The 23,387-nt window shown below is 37.6% G+C and overlaps 1 protein-coding gene across 1 annotated transcript; it reads right to left on the bottom strand.

The window, feature by feature from the left end:
- Positions 1-418: 418 nt before the first annotated feature.
- Positions 419-23,153, bottom strand: LOC117298282. Its single transcript, XM_033781434.1, has 3 exons — positions 22,802-23,153; positions 1,733-2,098; positions 419-1,436 (listed from the first exon to the last, which is right to left on the bottom strand). The coding sequence occupies exons 1-3, from the start codon at positions 22,962-22,964 to the stop codon at positions 1,177-1,179; spliced, it is 789 nt and encodes a 262-aa protein (XP_033637325.1). The 5' UTR covers positions 22,965-23,153; the 3' UTR covers positions 419-1,176.
- Positions 23,154-23,387: the final 234 nt, after the last annotated feature.

Genomic DNA, 23,387 nt, shown 5'->3' on the forward strand with positions numbered 1-23,387 from the left:
TTGTTAAAGGCTCTGGACACTGTTGGTAATTACCCACAATTGTTAGCGTACAAATTGACTTTGTAACAAGCAATGAATAGCTGCTTATGATAGTATAAAACATTGTAAAAAACGGCTCCCTCTGAAGTAACGTAATTTTTGTGGAAAGAGGAAACTTCTCACTCAAATAATAAAATAATGACTAAAGATCTGGAGCCTTTTATTAATGCATCTGAGAGCACACACATTGCAACCGTATAGGGTGTTTTTCTTTCATTATTCTCTTGCAACTCCGATGAACAATGGGATACTTTTTGGCGCTAGGTGGCAGCAGACTTACCAGGTAAATTTCCATTGTTTACGTAGTTCTGAGCTTGCGCACATTACCGAGAACAAGTGATTTTACCTGGTAAGTATGCTGCCACCATGCGTCCTGAAAGTCTCCCATAGAGTCAATTTTTTTACAGTTTTTGTTGTTGTGCATATTATTATGTTGGGAATTGGGATACAGCGAGTGAGAAGGTGCTGTAGTTGACAATTACCAAACGTGTGCAGTGCCTTTCTGCTTTTCGTGTAAAGTCCTTAAGACTCGCCTTTTTCCAAGTTAATTTCGTTCTAGTGTGCTATGATCTTGATGGAGTTGCGCCTTATAAATTTTAATAGTTATGTTATGTTGTGTAACCTGGCGGATTGACAATGGTCAATTAAAGAATAACAAGATCAAAGGTAGGATGGTATTAAAAAATAGGCCACAGAAATCTGGCGGAGAGATGACTGCAATTACAACACGCTTCAGTGTCCGATGAAAATTATAATATCTTGACAAAATTATATTTTAATTGACTTCCTCATCCTCAGTCTGTTCTATTTTTATCTCGATTGGCGGTGTCCCCCCTCGTCCTCAATCGATTCCAACATCAAGTACACTGTGCCTTGGATCTATCCTAGATAGATGCATAATATAATGAGTTATGAAAACGACCTCGAGCCCAGGTTCAGAAAATTTAAGCCAGAATACCACACGGTTACCGTTGCTGCGACGTGGTACCCCACTTATTTCTTGTTTAGCAAAGAAATGTTTTCATGAATTAAAGTAGTATGCAATTTATTCAGAATAATGAGATATTCCTTTTTTTGGTAAAAAAAAAAAGAAAGAAACGGAGTGGCAGGATACGGAAAAATTTCCCGATTTTCAGTCTATTCAAACGTGGCGCACGTTTTATAAAAGGTCCAATCGGTCAACGTTTGGGATTTGGAGTACAATTCAATATACTTCACGTCGTTATCGAGAGAGGGCGAGTAGGTGTGCGTCATACTAGTTCCACTTTCGTCGAGAGCTTCCAGGCTTATCAAACCATCGCCGTAAGACATCCGAAACATAATCGACGCGTCGAATTCGGTATTAAATACTGCAGTTGCAGATCCGATAGTTGAATCATTGGGACCTCTTCTCACCTCTGGAAGAAAAAAAAAGCGAATATCTCATAAGAATTGAATATTGTGGGTTTCTTTGAAGGGCACTGCCGCCGATTTCACCATACTCTTCATAGTACCCCCATCACACCGAACTCGTTCTCGCTACGTTCTGAAAAATGTAGTCTTGGTGCAAGACGATCGTAGTGTGCGCGGAGGGGAGGAAGGGGTGAGAGATTGTCAGCAAAATCGTCTTGTACCAAATTACTACATTTATTCCAAAGGCGAACCATGCGCCGCGGAAACAACCCAAATTAGCTAAATAAACATGGAAACTTACGCATAGTGTATATTTCATTTCCACCATCCATAAAACGTAGCTCAATCAATCTGCTGGCAGAGTTCTGGAGAGTAAAAAGCAGAACCACGGGATATGATGTGAAGTATCGACCTTCGGGGATTCGTTTTACGTCATCGGAGTTTGTCTGTATCAAGAAGCATGGTGTTGCCAAGGGTGTGGTTGAGACTTTTGTCGTTCGTGTCGTTTGTCGAAAATTGGTGGTCGGTGGTTGCATCAAAGTTGCTGTTGACGGTGGTTCTGCTGTCGTTGACGGAATTTCGGTGGTCAAAGGTGGCACCGAAGTTGTTAATGACGAAATTGTAGTGGTGACCGATGGCTGTTTTGTAGTCACCGGCTTCAACGTCACTGTCAAATAATGAAAGGTGATACCGCCCGTTGAACTTAAAAACAACATCATATTTTTAATTTTGGTTTTTACCCATATACACCGATGTGTGGGAAGTTAGCACTGTAAACTCAGTACTTACCCGAGTCCTGTGAAAAATATATCATACGGGCATGTTACTCGGTGGGATTCGAACCCACGACCCTGGCAATTCTAGAGCATTGTCCTATGCGCTTAGAGGCTTTTGCATTAGGCGCTTTACAAATGTCTTATTATTATTATTATTGTTGTTGTTGTTGTTGTTGTTGTTGTTGTTGTTGTTGTTGTTGTTGTTGTTGTTGTTGTTGTTGTTGTTGTTGTTGTTGTTGTTGTTGTTGTTGTTGTTGTTGTTGTTGTTGTTGTTGTTGTTGTTGTTGTTGTTGTTGTTGTTGTTGTTGTTGTTGTTGTTGTTGTTGTTGTTGTTGTTGTTGTTGTTGTTGTTGTTGTTGTTGTTGTTGTTGTTGTTGTTGTTGTTGTTGTTGTTGTTGTTGTTGTTGTTGTTGTTGTTGTTGTTGTTGTTGTTGTTGTTGTTGTTGTTGTTGTTGTTGTTGTTGTTGTTGTTGTTGTTGTTGTTGTTGTTGTTGTTGTTGTTGTTGTTGTTGTTGTTGTTGTTGTTGTTGTTATTATTATTATTATTAATATTATTATTATTATTATTATTATTATTATTATTATTATTATTATTATTATTATTATTATTATTATTATTATTATTATTATTATTATTATTATTATTATTATTATTATTATTATTATTATTATTATTATTATTATTATTATTATTACCAACTAGACCACCGAGTAACATGCCTGTGATATTTTTTTACAGGACTCGGGAAAGAACTGAGTATACAGTGCTAACATCGGTATATGGGTAAAAACCAAATTTTAATATTCTTTATCTCCCCCCTTCCCCAATGCAAATTTAACATCTTTTATAACATTATATTAATTTTGTAAAAAAATATTTGTTGAAGTCAATATTTCAAAACATCCTAGGTAAATTAACGAGGAGATGACGACGACGGCGACGGCGACTGCGACGGCGGCGACGACGGCGACGACGAAGAAAACCAAACTCAAAACGAGATTTTCAAATTTATGATTGCTTCTTTAAAACCCTTGTATATTTTATTTAAAAACCATGGAAGTTCATTGCTCGAGTTTTGTTTTTGTTTTTTGTTAGTGTCTCTTAAAGAACTTCGACAGATGATGCTGCTGTTTCAGAAAAACACACACGAAGTCTCGCAAAATTAAGGGGTAGTGCACGAAACCAAACCTTGTTTCATGCCTGTGGTGAACGTGACATAATAATAAAACATTACATACAGCTTATATCACAGTCAAGACCCAAAAGCTAGATACACCTGTAGGTCATCACTTCAAACTTCCTAATCACTCCATTTCTGACATGATCTTACAGGGCGTAGAGGCACTAGGCAACCACAGAGAGACTGTGCGTTTGAGTAGGGAGAAACTCTGGATTAGACGATTCAACCCCTTGGTCTGAAAATCCAAGAAGGAAACGACTAATAAACCTTTTGTTTTGCCGTCTCCTTTTTTCCCCATAGCCTTTTAGTCTGAGCCTCATTCACTAATAAATTACTGTTTACCCATTCCTCACCACCCTTGATGTTGTCCTTTGTGTTTCCATCTTCTTGCCAGTCCCTTCCCTTCACACCCCCTTGCTGTCCCCCTATCCATTGTTTACCCCCTGCTTTTTTATGTATGCTTTCTAACCCCATTCATGTATTTCCACTTCACTACTGATGTTTCACTTAGGCGCACGGTCCATTTAGGGCCGGTTCGGCAACCATAACACGATTGTCAAACGATTACAGTAGCAAACGATTCAGCAGCGGTTGTGAGACGATTGGGGGATATGTTCTTCAAACGCTTCAGTGCGCTGAGCTTGTCTGGTCGTCCGGAGTCCGAACAAAGGGGCTATAATCGGATTACTGTCCATTGTGTTGGGGTTATAGAATTGACTGTTGAGTTGTGTACTATGAAAATGAATTTAAATACTTAATTGTTCTAACGCTTTATTTTTGCGCTGTGTTTTTTCCATTTCTAAAATACTCGTCAAAAGATACCACACATACTTTTTTTAATCGTGAAAAACGATGAAGTATAACCTGACATTCTACTTTACCTCTTGTTGTCATGTCGAAAATGTTTGTCTAGCATTTAAAATTAAAGCCCAATGTCATTTAGAAGCGGAGATAATTGGAAATATCTGTTTTATGGCGGCCATTTTGGAAAATGGCCGCCATGTATTTTTTTGCCAGGTTTAACTTTACAAAATGCGTTTCACTTGATTCCTAGTCAGTGAAAATGTATGTTTAGCACTTACAATTTAAGCCCTTAGTCATTTAGAAGCGAAGCTATTGGGAAAAATTCGGGTTTTGGCGGCCATTTTTAAAAAAATGACCGCCATGACACTTTCCCCCATTCGGATTGCTTAAGAGTTTTGATATGTTATAGAGGACAAAATTCTGAGTATGAAACAGTTTAGAGACTTGATGTTGCAATTTGTCCGAGGTCATATCAAATAATGCCTGGACTATATAGTTTGCGAAACAAAATGCAACACGCGGCTGCTGACGTGAACGGATATGGTTATCGTATCCGTATCTGTATCTGTATCCGTACGCTTGCGAAACCTCTCTAAATAATTTGTAGTCGCGACTTTAACACTAATAAAGCACACTAGTCGCCACGGCCTACTTTTTCACAAGTAAAAAGCATGGTTATCCTGCGAATGCAAATCAAATTTTTAAGTCACTGTTTTCGCAGTAAAAGTTTCGCAGAAGTTGAGCACAATTAGTCAACTGATACAAATTTGTTTATGCGAGTTGTGACGCTCAAGAACACATTCCCTGCTAAGCTGTTAAATATGCTTAGCGTAAGCACAATTCCCTGATTATACGTAAGCGCTGCGATTCTTTCCTTTAAAAGCCATTGGAACATGACCAAACTAATAGCCTTTTAAACACAAAAAGCTGCTAAACGCCGTGTCATGGCATGTGTTTAAAATAAATCCGTAATTCTCGACAACGAGAATTGATAATATTGTTTTAATGTTTTCTCGAAAAGTGAAGCATTTCATGGAATAATGTTTCAAGAGAAGTCTTTCACCATTACCTTCTGCAAACCCTGAAAGTTATTTGTAAATATGTGATTTTTGTCTTCTTTTTTCTGTGCCGAAAGTGTATAATGGCTTTAATTGATGCACTCAAATTAGGTCTTACCGAAGCGAACATGATTTTGCTGCTATAGTTTGAGTTTTCTTGTTCATTTATGTGCAACGAATTTCAACTTCTTTGCATTCAAATTAAAGATGAGTTATGGCTTCACAAGTTAACTGGGAATTATAGCTCATTTACTAGCACATACATGTAGTCCTCCTTTGTAAGAGGTGTTTCCATGTACTGTACATTATAATTTTACAATTTGCACCATTGTTTTCTTCATTGAAATAACTGTTCCTTTTGCATTGTTTCCCTAAAAGTTAAAGCCTGTATCCAACTAAATATTTTGCTTTAGCCTTGAGATTGTGTTGTTGTCTCTGTTTCTGAATGTCCTGAACATGTCAAATTAGAAGTTTTAACTTTTAGTTTGGAATGTTTCGAATTTGTTTATAGGCAGCAACGAATGAGTATAAGCACATAACATAGAATTTGAATTTGAATGCAAACAATGCATTTGGAAAATGTTTGCCCATTAATGAAATTGAATGGTTGACCAGCTCTTGCTGCTGGAATTGAATTGAATGAGTCTTGCAGCCTGATGAAGTTTAATGCTTTTATTTGACCAGTGAATGCTTAACTTTTGAAATCGAATAACTAGTTTTGACTTTTGAATGTTGATTCAAAGTGCATTCATGATCAAAACGAAAATGAATGAGTCAATGGATTTTTGTTGAAATTGACCGAAAAAAACCTATATTAGAAAGTTTGGGTCTGCACAATGTTTTTCTTCTTCTTATTCCTTATTTGGCCATTAAACAATTACAAACACAAGCATACAGTATGTAAAATAAATAATATAAATACACAAGTGAATACAAAGCAGGACAAACAGTAAGGGCACAAGAAATACAACCCTAATGTGATGGCCATGATCAAGAAAAGTGTATTCATAAATACTCCATACAGTTTTGCTATTCCTATTGGTGAAGAGCGCGTCACGTGGGTGTGTATAAACCCTTGTTAATGACCAGTAAAAAGTGTTGAAACATGGGTATGACACGCGAGCTCGCACCTGTGCTTATATAATACAGTTTCTTCATTCCTATTGGTCAAGAGCAACGGCCGGGACAGTTGTGCCACATCGACGCGCATAGCATTCCCTTATAAGGAGTTAACCGAGGGCGGCGGAGGGCTTTACCATTTCATAGCTGGAGGGGTGTCGTGTTGAAAGAAATCATCGAACAATTATAAGTGTTCATGGTTTTTAACCAAAAAGGTATTTATTAATGGGAATCAAAGTGTGTTGAATCGGTTTTCAAATAGTGGTTTAAACCCGCCGAGGCCTGGTTCTTGGTAATTTTGTCTCGGTAAAATTATTAAGTACCAGGCCTCGTTGGGTTTTTACCACTGGTTGAAAACCTCTTCACCACACATTGATTTCCTTAATTAAACACTGGAGCTCGAAAGCCTGTTAATCCAGGCACTTTTTAGGGAGGCACACACACACTATTATATAAAATACTCTCTTAGGGAAAAACAATTTGTAATTAAAAATAAATACAAACTAGACATATTTGCATTTGTGCACAAATGCATGGCTGTTTCTTTAATAACATTTTAAATTTGTCAACTGAATTTGAAATGTATTTTTTTTTTCACAGCAGTTATGACCAATTAGGTCTATTTAAAAAATAATTTGGATTATACCATGTTCAGATAGCAATTGATGTGTTCCAGGCGCAAAAATGGAAAAAAAATCTTTTAAAAACTCATGTGATGACGTCATCATTACGCCATTTTACAATTCACGAGGACTTGCCAATATCTAACAATCTACGAAGTTTCAGCATAATCGCGTCGTTACTTCGAGAGTTATACGACTTCAAAAAGTGCACCTTTAATGCCGCGTCACGTGACCCCGATGACGTCTTTGATCTGAAACTTCACACATATACACAGTTAACGTGTGTGTACAATTTAAAGTGATTACAACAAATTTCACCACAGACATCTTCAAAAAGTCCATTTTGAAGAGTTTTTAACCTGCCGCTAGAGGGCGCTGTTGCAATTTGTGACGTCATCAACATTTTGTTTGAACCGCCCACCCTTGCTAGACACTTACGTCATTGGAAAGCAACTTTATAACTTTTACCACTTTCCAGTTACAGGGCACTTCCGTTTTTGGCCCGTTTCGACCGGAAGTAGATGTCATATTAGGTCACGCACACGAAAAAAAAAAATAATAATAATAATAATTTTGTCCTACCCAATCCCGCAGACAGAAACCTACGGTCTCTTTTGGCTGATTTGATATACATTTTTAAACATTTAACATAAAACACCTTTAAGATGACGTAATGAGACCGGTGATGACGTCATCATGACATCATTGCCTTAGGATCATTATTGCACCATAACCTTCGATCCCTGAAAGTGTCATTGCAAAGGAACTATGCAAAAAATCGCGAGTTCGGCCTCGGGAAATAGGTCCCTCTTCTTGTCACTCTAAGTCCATCGGGGGAATAGACGTACACTAGTTACCTCATTGCCAGTCAATATGTGTATATTGGTATCTCCCGGGAGTACTACTACCCGGGAATATGCACGGTCGTTTCATGAAAACGTTTTAGCCCGGGGTTAACTTCCTACCCCTGAGCAGGGTTATTTTTTTCCCAGGAAAACGCTTTTTTCCGGGCAAATCTCGGGGAGTTAAAAGATGGGCCAAAAGTTCCCGGGAATTTCCCAGGAAATACCTTTAGTGTCGTCATGGTAGTGAAACAATTATTAGCCCGCCTTCCAACCAAATACACAAGCTGCGGCAGCCTCTAAAAAATCGATATTGTATCAATGGTGCTGTCATAACAACTCAGACGACTGGAACAGTGAGTTATTTACACTGCCGGGTCCATTTTTAACAAAACATCAACAATTGTTTGGGGAAATTTCATCAGCGCTACCGTATAGACTTCTGACGATATTAAAAATGTCAGTTCAAGATCGCTTGCTGCTTCCGGTGGTTGAATGGATGACCCAGTAAAAGGGAGTGAGAACCTGTTGTTGTTGATAGAGTAGTGGACAAAAGGCATGACATGTTGGAAGGACAGGCGTAGCGCGTGCAAAGTATTTAATTAAGAGTGAACGGACACCATTCTTGCATCTTACATTATGTTTTGGTAAAAAAAAAAAAAAGATAATCCAGAAAGGCTGAATAGCCAGAAAGTATCTTAAAGGCAGTGGCCACTATTGGTTTTTACTTAAAATAGTGTTTAGCATAAAACCTTGGGAGCTGTTGATAGCATAAAACATTGTGAGAAACGACTCCCTCTGAAGACGCGTTGTTTTCGAGAAAGAAGTAATTTTCCACGAATTTGATTTCGAGACCTCAAAATAATTAATGTTTAGGTCTTAAATCAAGCATCTAAAAGCACACAACTTCGAGTGACAATGGTGTTTTTCGCTCATTATTATCTTATTACCTCGCAACATCGACAACCAATTGAGTTAAAATGTTCACTCTTAGTTGATGCAAATGTTGAGATACACCAAGTGGGAAGACTGGTCTTTGACAATTACCAATGTCCAGTGTCTCTAAGCCGCAATCGTTTGTAACCATTTTTTTGGTATTCGATCATGGGTAATATTGTGCTATAGTTCCATTACCATATTACGTATAATTTGATTTATGTTTTCTGTTATGTGCATTTGAAATAATGTCTTTATTATCAAAATATTATATTTGTAAATATCATTATCTGTAAAAAAAAAAAAATGTCTTAAATCGACCTCTGGCTGTGATGACTTTGTTAAAAATAAACCATAACTATACAATTCAGTTTCCCCGGGGTTCTCTGATCAAAGGCCCCGGACAAAAAGCCCATGTAGGCTTTAATCTGAATCTGAAACGATTCGTGAACTTTCGCCGCGATCTTTTTCCAAGAAGTTTAGTCAAGACACTGGACATTATTGGTAACTGTCAAAGACCAGTCTTCTCACTTGGTGTATCTCAACATATGTATAAAATAACAAACCTGTGAAAAGTTGAGCTCAATTGGTTGTCGAAGTTTCGAGATAATAATGAAAGAAAAAACACCCTTGTCACACGAAGTTGTGTGCGTTTAGATGGTTGATTTCGAGACCTCAAGTTCTAAGCCTGAGGTCTCAAAATCAAATTCGTTGAAAATTACTTCTCTCTAGAAAACTATGTCACTTCAGAGGGAGCCGTTTCTCACAATGTTTTATACCATCAACCTCTCCCCATTACTCGTCACCAAGTAAGGTTTTATGCTAATAATTATTTTGAGTAATTACCAATAGTGTCCACTGCCTTTAAAGGTTGAAAGGAAAAGAACAAAATTCAATCAAATCAGCTTGAAAAAGCTCCAAGAAATGTCAATGTTGTAACAACTAGTATTTGAATCCACAAACAGGGCCCATGCATGGTAGGCTTCGCGTTGATTTACTTTGTTGTTAACTTTTTGTCAATTTTGTTATTAGTTTTGTGTTATTCAGTCAAGCATTTTACACAAGATTACACACTAGACTTGTCAAGGGATTGACGTAAAACAATTGATTGATTACCAATCTTGTTTAGGCACCTTCATGTAAAAATAAACTCGTATAAAACCTCCTCCCTCGCCTTTTCACGTCTTACTTCACCTTTAATAAAGACGTTCATAACCACAACAATAGATGTAGTAACAATGTACATGTCCCTTTTGCACGAATATGTACATACATTACTCTCCGTGACTACGGTTCTCGTCTTTAGAATTCGGTTGACCAGACTTCCAAAGCCTCATCCCCTGTACCTAGGTTCAACATATCTTATAACAATTTTATAACTTATTTCCCAGTATGTAACATAGTTTATATACCTACATTCTCATTGTAGTTTTTGCTTACTTTGTCATTGTCATTTTCTCTAGTAGTTTGTTCGTATGTATTTTATGTTTGTCGGTCCGTCTGTCTGTTTGTTCGTCTGTCTGTCTGGCTGCCTGTCTGTCTGTATGTTTCGTCTGTGTTTTGTCATAAGCATGGACATTTAGTTTATGTCATTTGTTATATAAAGGCAAGCCGCTACAAGCTACCTGCCTTATTTAGGGTCTTGCCTCCACGTGTGAATCTACTTGCCAGGTAGAGTGTGTTCATAGAGAGCTGTCTTTCTTTATTCTACTACCGCGGAGTATATCATCGGTTCTGAAAATAACTGTTCTGATTTTTGTTTAACTACTATACATTCGGGTTACAAACTATAATGAGCGATGGTATTACATTGTACGGGGCACATGTTGTCAAGGGCCAAGAGGGATATTACCATCCTCTAGTTAGACAGATGTTTTGAAAACTTTATACAATTTACTTAACATTCAGAAATGTATGATATCTTAACTCAAAGATTTTCTCAAAACGCACCCCGGATTTGTATTTAACAATCAAACAAGTCTCAGCCGACAAAATGTACATCTGACAAAATAAGATTTTAAGGCAGCATTTTAAAATTGTCAATGACGAGTAAAGGCACTTGACACGTTTGGTTATTGTCAAGAGACCAGTATGCTAACTTGTGTATCTCAACATTTGTTTGAAATAACAATTCTGTGTACATTTGGGCTCAAGGTCATCGAATAAAAGAACAAACAGCCTAACTGCATTATTTTGCGTGCTGTGAGATTCATAAGAACACCTCAGAGGGAGCCGTTTCCCACAATATTGTATACTACCAACAGCTCTCCGTTACCAAGTAAGTTTTTATGCTAACAACTATTTTAGGTAATTACCAGTAGTGTCCAGTGCCGTTAAAGCTCAAATTTATTTAAAACAAAACAAAAACGGCGAATCTGAAACAGGGGTGATTGGCATGTGCTGTGTTGCGATTCGTCGTATCTAAATAAATATTGCGCGTATAGGAAAAACACATAATTTAGTTTTTTTTTAACAAAAAAATAATATTTACAATAATGTTGATGAAATGTGGCTGACAAAAGGCAAACTTGAACTTTACAACTTAGTAAATTTCAATGATCTTAATATTGACCGGTGTTTGTTTAAAAACACTGTACACTATTGGTAATTGTCAAAGACTAGTCTTCTTAGTTGGTGTATCTCAACACATATATAACATAACAAACCTGTCAAGATTTGAGCTCAGTTGGTCGTCGAAGTTGCGAGATAATAATGAAAGTAAAAATACCTTTGCCACACGAAGTTGTGTGCTTCCAGATGCTTGATTTCGAGACCTCAAATCTAATTTTGAGGTCTCCAAATGAAATTCGTGGAAAATTACTTATTTCTCTTTCTACGTTACTTCAAAGGGAGCCGTATTAAACTATCAACAGCTCACCCAAACTATAGATTGCTGAAGCGTATGCTTATTTTATTTAATATGAAATTGCATAAGCCGGGTGACTGATGTGAAAAAAAGTTCCCAGATAATTGGTGTGGATTTTTGTTGTTCATAGTCTCGCAAACCATAAGTGTACGTTTTTAATTATTTTTTAAGATATGCAATTATGTCCTCTATGCAATACTATCAGGCGGACATTATTGCATATATGCACTAATGTCCGGGAAACGGCTCCCTCTGAGGTGTTCTGCGTTGGTCTGACATTGAATGACCCATATATCCACTAATGTCCGCCAGGCGGTTTTGCATATGCAACCGTGTCCGCCCGGACGCTGCTGCATAATGCAATTGTGTCCGCCCTGGACACATTTGCATATGCAGTTGTGACCGCCCCCGTGCAAAAGCATCATTGCAGTAAATTAAACGCCCTTGGTCGACGGAACACGTTCGCCATTTTGTACAAGCTAAATGCATGTAATGAATGGCTATGGAAATGTTCGGCCGTTGGGTATTCGCTGCAATCATAAAATACGTAAATATTCATGCTGCATTAGTACGTAGGTTCAGTGCATGCACGCTCGCTTACGCACACACATACATGTACAGTCATGTCATGTCCACCGGACGGTTTTTGCATAGCCCCGGACACGATTGCATATGCAAAAGTGTCCGGAGCGGACAGTATTGCATGGAGGAAACAATTGCATCTAGACATGATTGCATTTGTGCACAAATTTCTCAACTGAGTTTGAAATTTGTTGTGTTTCAAAGCAATGAGCCCAATGTGACATAAATAAAAAACAAAATTTGGATTGTGTCATGTTCAGATATCAATTTATGTATTAAAAGTGCAAAAATGAAAAAATCATGTGATGACGTCATGATGACGTCATTTCACCATTCAGAAGAACTTGCCAATATCTAACAATCTACAACACAAACAAACACACACAAACTAGACATATTTGCATCTGTGCACAAATGCATAGCTGTTTCGTCAATAAAATTGTCAAATTTCTCAACTGAGTTTGAAATTTGTTGTGTTTCAAAGCAAATAGCCCAATGTGACATAAATAAACAACAACATTTGTATTGTACCATGTTCAGATAGCAATTTATGTGTTAAAAGTGCAAAAATAAAAAACATCATAAAAATATCACGTGATGAGGTCATCATGACGTCATTTCACCAGTCACAAGAAATTGCCAATATCTAACAATCTACAAAGTTTCAACATAATCGCATCATTACTTCGAGAGTTATACGACTTCAAAAAGTGAACCCTTAATGCCGCGTCACGTGACCCCCGATGACGTCATTGAATTTGAATGCAAACAATGCATTTGGAAAATGTTTGCCAAATTAATGAAATTGAATGGTTGACCAGCTCTTGCTGCTGGCTTAACAAAAATTTAATTGAATTGGTGGAGAGCGCGTCACGTGGGTGTGTATAAACCTTTGTTTAATGACCAGTAAAAAGTGTTGAAACATGGGCGTTACACGCGAGCTCGCACCTGTGCTTATACAAGGCAGTTTCTTCATTCCTATTGGTCAAGAGCAACGGCCGGGACAGTTGTGCCACATCACGCGATACGCGCGACGCGCACAGCATTCCCTTATAAGGAGTTGTTTAACCGAGGGCGGCGGAGGGCCTTACCATTTTTGTATAGCTGGAGGGCTGTTGTGTTGAAAGAAATCATTGAACAATTATAATGTTTGCATTTATTTTACCTTTGACCAAAAGTGTTCATATTTTTTTACCAAAAAGGTATTTATGAATGAGAATCAAAGTGTGTATAAGAGGCCTGGTCCTTGGTAATTTACCTCGACTTCGTCTCGGTAAGATCATCAAGAAACATACCTCGTTGGGATTAAACCAATAATTAAACACTGGAGCTCGAAAGCCTGTTAATCCAGTCACATAGGGAGGCACACACACACTATTATATAAAATACTCTCTTAGGCAATTTTTTTTTTTTTTTTTTTAAGTAAAAATAAATAGAAACTAGACATAATTGCATATGTGCACAAATGCATAGATGTTTTTTTAATAACAATTTAAATTTTTCAACTGAATTTGTAATTTATTTGTTTATTTTTTCATAGCAGTTATGACCAATCCGGGCTAATTAAAAAAATAATTTGGATTATACCATGTCCAGATAGCAATTGATGTGTTAAAGGCGCAAAAATGGAAAAAATCGTTAAGAAAAACCATGTGATGACGTCATCATTACGTCATTTTACAGTTAACGAGAACTTGCCAATATCAAACAATGCACGAATTGTCAACATAATCGCGTCATTACTTTGAGAGTTACACGACTTCAAAAAGTGCCCCTTTAATGTCGCGTCACGTGACCCCCGATGACGTCATTTAAAGTGATTACAACAAATTTCACCACAGACAACTACAAAAAGTAAATTTTGAAGAGTTTTCAACCTGCCGCTAGAGGGCGCTGTTGCAATTTGTGACGTCATCAATATTTTGTTTGAACTGTCCACCCTTGCTAGACACTTACGTCCTGGAAAGCAACTTCATAACTTTAACCACTTTTGAGTTACAGGGCACTTACGTTTTTGGCCCGTTTCGACCGGAAGTAGATGTCATGTTAGGTCAACCACACGAAAAAAAAATGAAGACCTAATTTTCCCCTACCCAATCCAGAAACCTACGGTCCGTTTTGGCTGATTTGATATAGATTTTCAAACGTTTAACATAAAACACAATTAAGAAGACGTCATGTGACCGGTGATGACGTCATCATGACATCATTGCCTTATGATCATTATTGCACCATAACCTTCGATCCCTGAAAGTTTCATTGCAATTGCTCTTTAGGAACTATGCAAAATTTCGGCATTGGGAAATAGGTCCCTCTTCTGGTCACTCAAAGTCCATCGAGGGAATAGACGTACACTAGTTGCCTCATTGCCAGTCAATATGTGTATATTGGTAACTCCCTGGAGTACTATTCCCCGGGAATTTGCACGGTCGTTTCATGAAAAACGTTTTAGCCCGGGGTTAACTTCCTACCCCTGAGCAGGGTTATTTTTTTTCCAGGAAAACGCTATTTTCCGGGCAACTCTCGGGAAGTGAAAAGATGGGCCAAAAGTTCCCGGGAATTTCCCAGGAAATACCTTTAGTGTGAAAAGGGGCTTGGTAGTGAAACAGTTTATTAGCCCGCCTTCGAACCAAATACACAAGCTGCGGCAGCCTCTGGTAAAAATCGATATTATATCATTAGTGCTGTCATAACAACTCAAACGACTGGAACAGTGAGTTATTTACACTGCCGGGTCTATTTTTAACAAAACATCAACAATTATTTGGGGAAATTTCATCAGTGCTACCGTATAGACTTCTGACGATATTAAAAATGTCAGTTCAAGATCGCTTGCTGCTTCCGGTGGTTGAATGGATGACCCAGTAAAAGGGAGTGAGAACATGTTGATGTTAATAGAGTAGTGGACAAAAGGCATGACATGTTGGAAGGACAGGCGCAGCGCGAGTGGGAATAACGTCAACGTTGTGCAAAGTAGTTAATTAAGAGTGAACGGACACCAGTCGCAAGAATAATTTAGAAGGAGAGGCTCGCATCTTCCCCTATTTTTTTGAAGAAAACAAAAAAATATATATTATTGTTTGTACTTGTTTTATGCCTCTGAAGAAGGTCCGGATTGGATCGAAAGCTAAGGCCATCTACCCTATTCATTATCCCTTCGGGGTGATCCCCTTGATTTGCTTGTATTTTGTTTTTAATTGTCATAACCATATCCATTTTATCTTTTCCCACTTATATGTAATTGTTTGTACTTGTTTTATGCCTCTGAAGAAGGTCCGGATTGGATCGGAAGTAAGGCCATCTGCCCTATTCATTATATATGTAATTATATATAAATAAAATATTAAGATGTGTGCCGCTATACAGATAATCCAGAAAGGCTAAATAGCCAGAAAGTATATTAAAGGCAGTAGCCACTATTGGCATTTACTTAAAATAATGTTTCGCATAAAACCTTCGGAGCTGTTGATAGCATAACACATTGTGAGAAACGACTCCCTCTGAAATAACGTTGTTTTCGAGAAAGAAGTAATTTTCCACGAATTTGATTTTGAGACCTCAGAATATTTTTTTAGGTCTCAAAATCAAGCATCTACCGCACACAACTTCGAGTGACAATGGTGTTTTTTCGTTCATTATTATCTTATTATCTCGCAACTTCGACAACCAATTGAGTTAAAATTGTCACTCTTAGTTTATGCATATGTTAATATACACCAATTGAGATGACTGGTCTTTGACAATTACCATAAGCGTCCAGTGTCTTTAAGCCGCAATCGTTTGTAATCTTTTTATCAGCTTTTGGTGGTATTTGATCATGGGTAATATTGTGCTATAGGTCCATTTCCATATTACCTATATTTGATTTCTGTTTTCTGTTGTGTGCATTTGAAATAACATTTTAAATAACATTTTTAATTTTTCAACTGAATTTGTAATTTATTTATATATTTTTTTTTCACAGCAGTTATGACCAATCCGGGCTAATTAAAAAAAATATTTGGATTACACCATGTTCAGATAGCAATTGATGTGTTAAAGGCACACAAAGGGAAAAACCATGTGATGACGTCATCATTACGTCATTTTACAATTCACAAGAACTTGCCAATATCAAACAATCCACGAAGTTTCAACATAATCGCGTCATTACTTCGAGAGTTATACGACTTCAAAAAAGTGCACCTTTAATGTCGCGTCACGTGACCCCCGATGACGTCATTTAAAGTGATTACAACAAATTTCACCACAGACATCTACAAAAAGTAAATTTTGAAGAGTTTTCAACCTGCCGCTAGAGGGCGCTGTTGCAATTGATGACGTCACCAATGTTTTGTTTGAACTGCCCACCCTTGCTAGACACTTCCGTCATTGGAAAGCTACTTCATAACTTTTACCACTTTTGATTTACAGGGCACTTACGTTTTTGGCCCGTTTCGACCGGAAGTAGATGCCATGTTAGGTCAACCACACGAACAAAATATGAAGACCTAATTTTCCCCTACCCAATCCCGCAAACAGAAACCTACGGTCCGTTTTGGCTGATTTGATATATATTTTCAAACATTTAACATAAAAGACCTTTAAGATGACGTCATGTGACCGGTGATGACGTCATCATGACATCATTGCCTTAGGATCAATATGCACCATAACCCTCGATCCCTGAAAGTTTCGTTGCAATTGCTCGGTCCAGTTAGGGCCGGTTCGGCAACCATCACACGATTGTCAAACGGATTAATGTCCATTGTGTTGGGCTTATAGCTTTGACTGTTGTATAGTAGACTATGAATATGAATTTCAAAACTTAATGTTCAAACGCTTTATTTTATGCGCTGTGTTTTTTTCATTTACAAAATACTTGTCAAAAGATACCACACATACTTTTTTTTTTCGTGAAAAACGATGAAGTATAACCTGACATTCTACTTTTACCTCTTTATGTCATGTATTTGCTGGTTGGCTTTGCCTAGCGCTGGAAACGTCAATGTATCTCACATGGGTACATCATGTACATGTACATGTATACATGCATTTAAGCGTTCGAGACGAACTCAGTTTGTGGTTGATTGTGACCAACTAAGAATGTTTCCCAACTAATGTGTTTGTTTTTAATAAACGTATGACCAGGTTGTTGAATTTGGGTGTGATCTGTAAATAGGACGGTTATAAGTACGTCCTCGTCTGAAGGTTTATTTGTGAATACTTTTACATTTAAACATACTGTTAGCATTGAAGAAGAAATACCTTTGCATTAATAAAAAGACTGCAATAAAAAATATCGAATGTATGTGTGTGCAATTGTTTGTTTTATGATTAAGTGGAATAAATGAACTGATCTTAATATCAGAACATTTGTTTATACCCGTCCCGTTTTAACGTTTAAGATGACATCGAGTAAAGATAAAGCCCCTCTATGTTTAACGTTCATCAGACAATCTCGTGCTTTAATATAAATAAGTTTCATGGAAAAGTGTAAATGAATTTGGAGTCCGTCTTGTGATTTGGGGAAAATCTGAAACATAAATATTACAAATCTGTGAAATTATAAATGAATAGTTTAATAACATTTTATTACAAAGACGCATCATGTTAAATCTCTTTTTTGATGTGTGTGTCTCTGAAAAGCAAAAAAAATAAGATTATATAGTCTAGATAATGTGACCAAAAGTTCGTCAATACAAACGAAATGAGGAATTTTCATTTCCCCCAATTTTCACAGCGGATCGCGGTAGGAAATCGTTCACCGCGATCCGTTAACCATCTTATCAATTGGAACAGCCTTGTTAAATATTTGTATGATTTCCGTTCGGTCCTACCTCTCAAAATCAAGAATCCCGAATTTTGTCGACTTAAATTACATAACAAGATGTTCAATGCCGTGTTTTGCCCCCCCCCCCCCCCAAACCTATTCATTCATGATGCTAAGAAAAGCTACTACCTGGGCGTACACGCACCCACCCATTGCTACCAGTACTCCTGGCCGTGGAGGATTAGTCGTGATTAACGAGGGATTAGCGGTGGAAGTGTCAGTGACAGCCTGGTTTTGGCGAACTCCTTCGTTAGTTGTAAACCACAGTCAAGTACCAACTCTTTTGTGTTTCACCTGAGTAAGTCTTTCTATAATCTCTGGAAACGATTGCGTGCCGAAACTCAACCGATTGACCCTCTGTAAAGTAATCGTTTGCGGCAATCGTGGATGGTTGCCGAACCGGCCCTAAATGGACCGCGCGCCTTACCTGTTCATGTTTGTTGTGTTGTCATTTAGCCTTCGAGAAAGAATCTGCTATAGGGTCGAAGCGTCAGGCCATTAACTAATTTTTGCATTTATACTCTCGGTCCATTTGGTTGGTAAGTTGTTTGCAACAGCTAATTATATTTTCTCAGCTTATATCACCGTATGATCCCTATGCGCTTTGATGCGCTTTGACAAAATCGTAATCCCGACAAAAGTTTATTTTTCTATTTTTAATTAACTACCACTTATCAGGAGTGCATTGTTCGTGAAGGAGATTGCAACTTCCTCAAGTTAAAAATGATAAAATTGTACCTCGAATCTTTAGTGTAAAAATTATATTCCATTCAACTAAGAATATTGTAACAAAGTGGTGGCTATATATATGGCAAAGTATAGTCAGCACCCCTTTTGAGTTAATAGGTATGGTTGCTATTTGGCACAGGGGACATGTCTGTCAAATGACAGCTCGATATGCAATTAAGTTCTCGTTATAACCTCCACCCCATGTGCCCCCACATGACAGTATTTAAAGTCTTATTCCTTCCTGAACAGGAATTTCATTTGGGTTTATTAAAAATGCTCGCGTCCCTTTTATGACAGCTTTTTGTATTCAGGTCTGACACCGGAATACGATACAATTTGCAAGTAATCTTCATTTTCATTTTATACAACCTCTCTGCCCAACCTTTCTAGATAAAGAAATCCAGGGCACAGATCGATCCTTTTTTCCAACCTTTGTAAAGGGTTTTCAACCTTTTGAAACTGAGAAATCCATCACTTGAAAAAAAAAAAAAAAAAGGAACTTACGTAAAAAGGAAATTTTGGAATTTTGTTGTATCGTCTTGTTCAATATTAAACGGTCGCTTGTATCTTAACAATTTAAAACAAAGTTGATAGCATCGTTTTTGTCTAACTTACTTGCAAACGTGTTTTGAATTGTTACTCCCCTTTTTTGTGCGTATAGAATTTGCTCTCTCGAAAAATAAAAATAATTAATTTTTTTAACCAATCGTAAACGGACCGACTCGGCCCTTTTCTTCTAAGTAGAAAAGGGCCGAGTCGGTCCTTTTTCATCATATATGGGCCTTGCGATTCAAAAAGAAATATGAAATGGTTGGAGAATGTTGTGTACCCTAAGGCAAGGAAGGGTAGAGGCCGACAACATACTCTCCCGTTAAAGGCACTGATGGACACTATTGTCAATTACTCAAAATAGTTGTTAGCATAAAAACTTACTTGTTAAAGGCAGTGGACACTATTGGTAATTGTCAAAGACTAGCCTTCACAGTTGGTGAATCTCAACATACACATAAATTACAAACCTGTGAAAATTTGAGCTCAATCGGTCGTCGAACTTGCGAGATAATATCAAAGAAAAAAACCTTGTCTCACAAAGTTGTGTGTATTTAGATGGTTGATTTCGAGACCTCAAGTTCTAAACTTGAGGTCTCGAAATCAAATTCGTAGAAAATTACTTCTTTCTCGACAACTATTTTACTTCAGAGGGAGCCGTTTCTAACAACGTTTTATACCATCAACCTCTCCCCATTACTCGTCACGAAGTAAGGTTTTATGCTAATAATTATTTTGAGTTATTACCAATAGTGTCCACTGCCTTTAATGAGCCATGGAGAGCGGTTGATAGTATAAAACATCGTGAGAAACGACTCCCTCTGAACTAACGTATAGTTTTTGAGAAAGAAGTAATTTCTCACTAAAATATTTAACATTGAATCGAGATCTCAGCTGAGGAGGTCTCGAAATCAAGCATCTGCTGAAAGCACACAACTTCGTGTGACAAGGGTGTTTTTTCTTTCATTATTATCTCGAAATGTTTACAGGTTTGTTAATTTATGGTTATATTGAGATACACCAAAAGAGAAGACTGGTCTTTGACAATTACCAATAGTGTCCAGTGTCTTTAAAACAAAATATAAACCACAGCCTTGGATCATTAACTGTTGTTCCAGAAACGTCTGAACGAGAGGAAAATTAAAAAGAACAATACGGTAACTATGGCGACGTGCCATACACTGTAAGCCGATAATGCATTTCCACAGCTGAGGTATCGAAGTCAAGGCATCTGAAAGCACACAACTTGTGCGACAAGGTTGTTTTTTTTTCCATTATTCTCTCGCAACTTTGCCAACCAATTGAGTTCAAATTTTCACAGGTTTGTTATTTTGTGCACATGTTGAGAAGACTGGTCTTTGACAATTACCAAAGATGTCCATGCTTTTAAGCCACTCAAGGCATGCCCCCCCCCCCCCCTGCCGTACATCCTCTCCAAAACTGGTGAGTTATTTTACTCCAACTTTCCCACATAATTTTACTTCGTTTTATTATTATTTGTGTGTACGAGAGATCGCTTAAAGACATTGGTCACTATTGGCAATTGTCAAAGACCAGTTTTCTCACTTGGTGTATCTCAACATATGCATAAAATAACAAACCTGTGAAAATTTAAGCTCAATTGGTCATTGAAGTTGCGAGATAATAATGAAAGAAAAAACACAATTGTCACACGAAGTTGTGTGCTTTCAGATGCTTGGTTTCGAGACCTCCATATCTAAATCTGAGGTCTTGAAATCAATTTCGCGGAAAATTACTTCTTTCTCGAAAACTACGTCGAGGGCGCCGTTTCTCATAATGTTTTATACTATATCAACGTCTCCCCATTACTCGTTACCAAGTCAGGTTTTATGCGAATAAATATTTTGAGTAATTACCAACAGTGTCCACTGCCTTTAACATCACTAGAGGCCAGTCTCACTTAGCCTTGTCCAGGGCTCTTAATGCAAAACGAGGTAGGATCAGATCCTACCTCGTTTTGTAACCGCGTTGATACCTCGCAAAGCCATCTTCGACCCCACGGCGTCAATGATTGTACTCTTTAAAGCCATTGGACACTTTCGGTACAGAAAAAAAAAGTTCACAGATTTACAAATAACTTTCAGAGTTTACAGAAGGTAAAGGTGAAAGAGTTCTCTTGAAATATTAATCCATGAAATGCTTTACTTTTTGAGAAACCATTAAAACAATTATCAATTCTCGACAACGAGAATTACGGATTTATTTGAAACGCATGTCATTACACGGCGAAACGTGCGGAAACAAGGTATGGGTTTTCCCGTTATTTTCTCCCAGAATCATGCTAAAGGAAAGAAAAAAACCTTGTTGCACAAAATAAATTCGTAGGCTTTCAGATGCATAATAAAAGGCCTCTCTGAAGACATTCATTATTTGAGAGAGAAATGTCCTCTTTATCAAAAACTACGCTACCTCAGAGAGAGGCGCGTTTCTCACAATATTTTACACCATTAAAGGAACACGTTGCCTTGGATCGGACGAGTTGGTCTATAAAAAGCATTTTGTAACCATTTTGTATAAAATGCATATGGTTAGACAGATGTTTTCAAAGTAGAATACAATGATCCACACACTATTTGCCTAAAAATTGCGTAGTTTTTCTTTTACTTTGCAAACTAACACGGTCAGCCATTTATGGGAGTCAACAATTTGACTCCCATAATGGCCGACCGTGTTTGTCGATGATGTAAAAGGACAACCGTGCAATTTCGAATTTTATAACAAACGGCTTTTTATAGACCAACTCGACCGATCCAAGGCAACGTGTTCTTTAACAGCTCTCCATAAGTTTCTCGTTACCAAGTAAGTTTTTATGCTAAACATTATTTTGAGTAACAACCAATAGTGTCCAGTGCCTTTAACGCAAGTTCATTTTCAATGACCCACAATCAGTTTACGTTATTCTGGTTTCATTGAGTAATAGTAATCGTCAAACTGCTACTTAAAGGCAGTGGACACTGTTGGTAATTACTCAAAATAATTATTGCCATAACACCTTTCTTGGTGCCGAGTAATGCGGAGAGGTTGGTGGTATACAAAATTGTGAGAAACGGCTCCCTCTGAAGTGCCATAGTTTTCGAGAAAGAAGTAATTTTCCACGAATTTGATTTCGAGACCTCAGATTTAGAACTTGAGGTCTCGAAATCAACCATCTAAACGCACACAACTTCGTGTGATAAGGGTTATTTTTCTTTCATTATTATCTCGCAACTTCGATGACCGATTGAGCTCAAAGTTTCACAGGTTTGCTATTTTATGCATATGTTAAGATACACCAACTGTGAAGGCTAGTCTTTGACAGTTACCAATAGTGTCCTCTGTCTTTAATGTTATATTTTTTGCTTTATTCCATGCTTTATTCCATAAATTACATCGTATCGTTATCTCTCTAAGAAGTATGGAAATAAAAAGTGTATCTGAATTGAATTGAAACTGAAATGAATAATAATAGCCTAATATCTCTATATTCATTACCTTTGTTTCTGTCCTTTCGGCACTTAGCGGTAAACTCAGCGAATGCCTTAGCCGTCAGTGGCTTCCCTTCCTCCCCGGGAGCAACAGTGACCATCGTCGAGCACATTTCCCCCCTCAAGCTCAAGATGCTAGCAAGCAGAACCGCAACACGTAGAACTAACATTATGTAAACTGTGAAAGATCTTCAGTTTTTGTTGTAGCAAGAAAGTAGGTTAGAAGTAACAGGCAGAGTCTCCTGATGATGACCAGAGAGCAAGCTAGTCGAAACGTTGAGACTTTATTAAGAAGACTCCGCGGTAGTGCAGTTAGTAATGATCCTATTATAAGCTAAACAAGTAGAAGTCCAAGCCGATGTTCTACCTTCCGCAAGTACAGGTAGTAATTAAACTGAGAAGTTTTCGGAATTTTGTTTTTAAAGTAAATCATTTGCATAATAACCGCCCTGAAATACATAATTGAAATAAACACGCCCCCTCTCTCCGTGTGTGCGCAGCCTGTTATTTTGGGTCACGTTTGGTTGTTCACGTTTTTAAGTAAAAGTCACGAAAAATAATCTAATTTAAAAAAGAGGATGATAGTCACAACC

The sequence above is a fragment of the Asterias rubens genome, chromosome 13, assembly GCF_902459465.1.
Source record: "Asterias rubens chromosome 13, eAstRub1.3, whole genome shotgun sequence".
NCBI lineage: Eukaryota > Metazoa > Echinodermata > Asteroidea > Forcipulatida > Asteriidae > Asterias > Asterias rubens.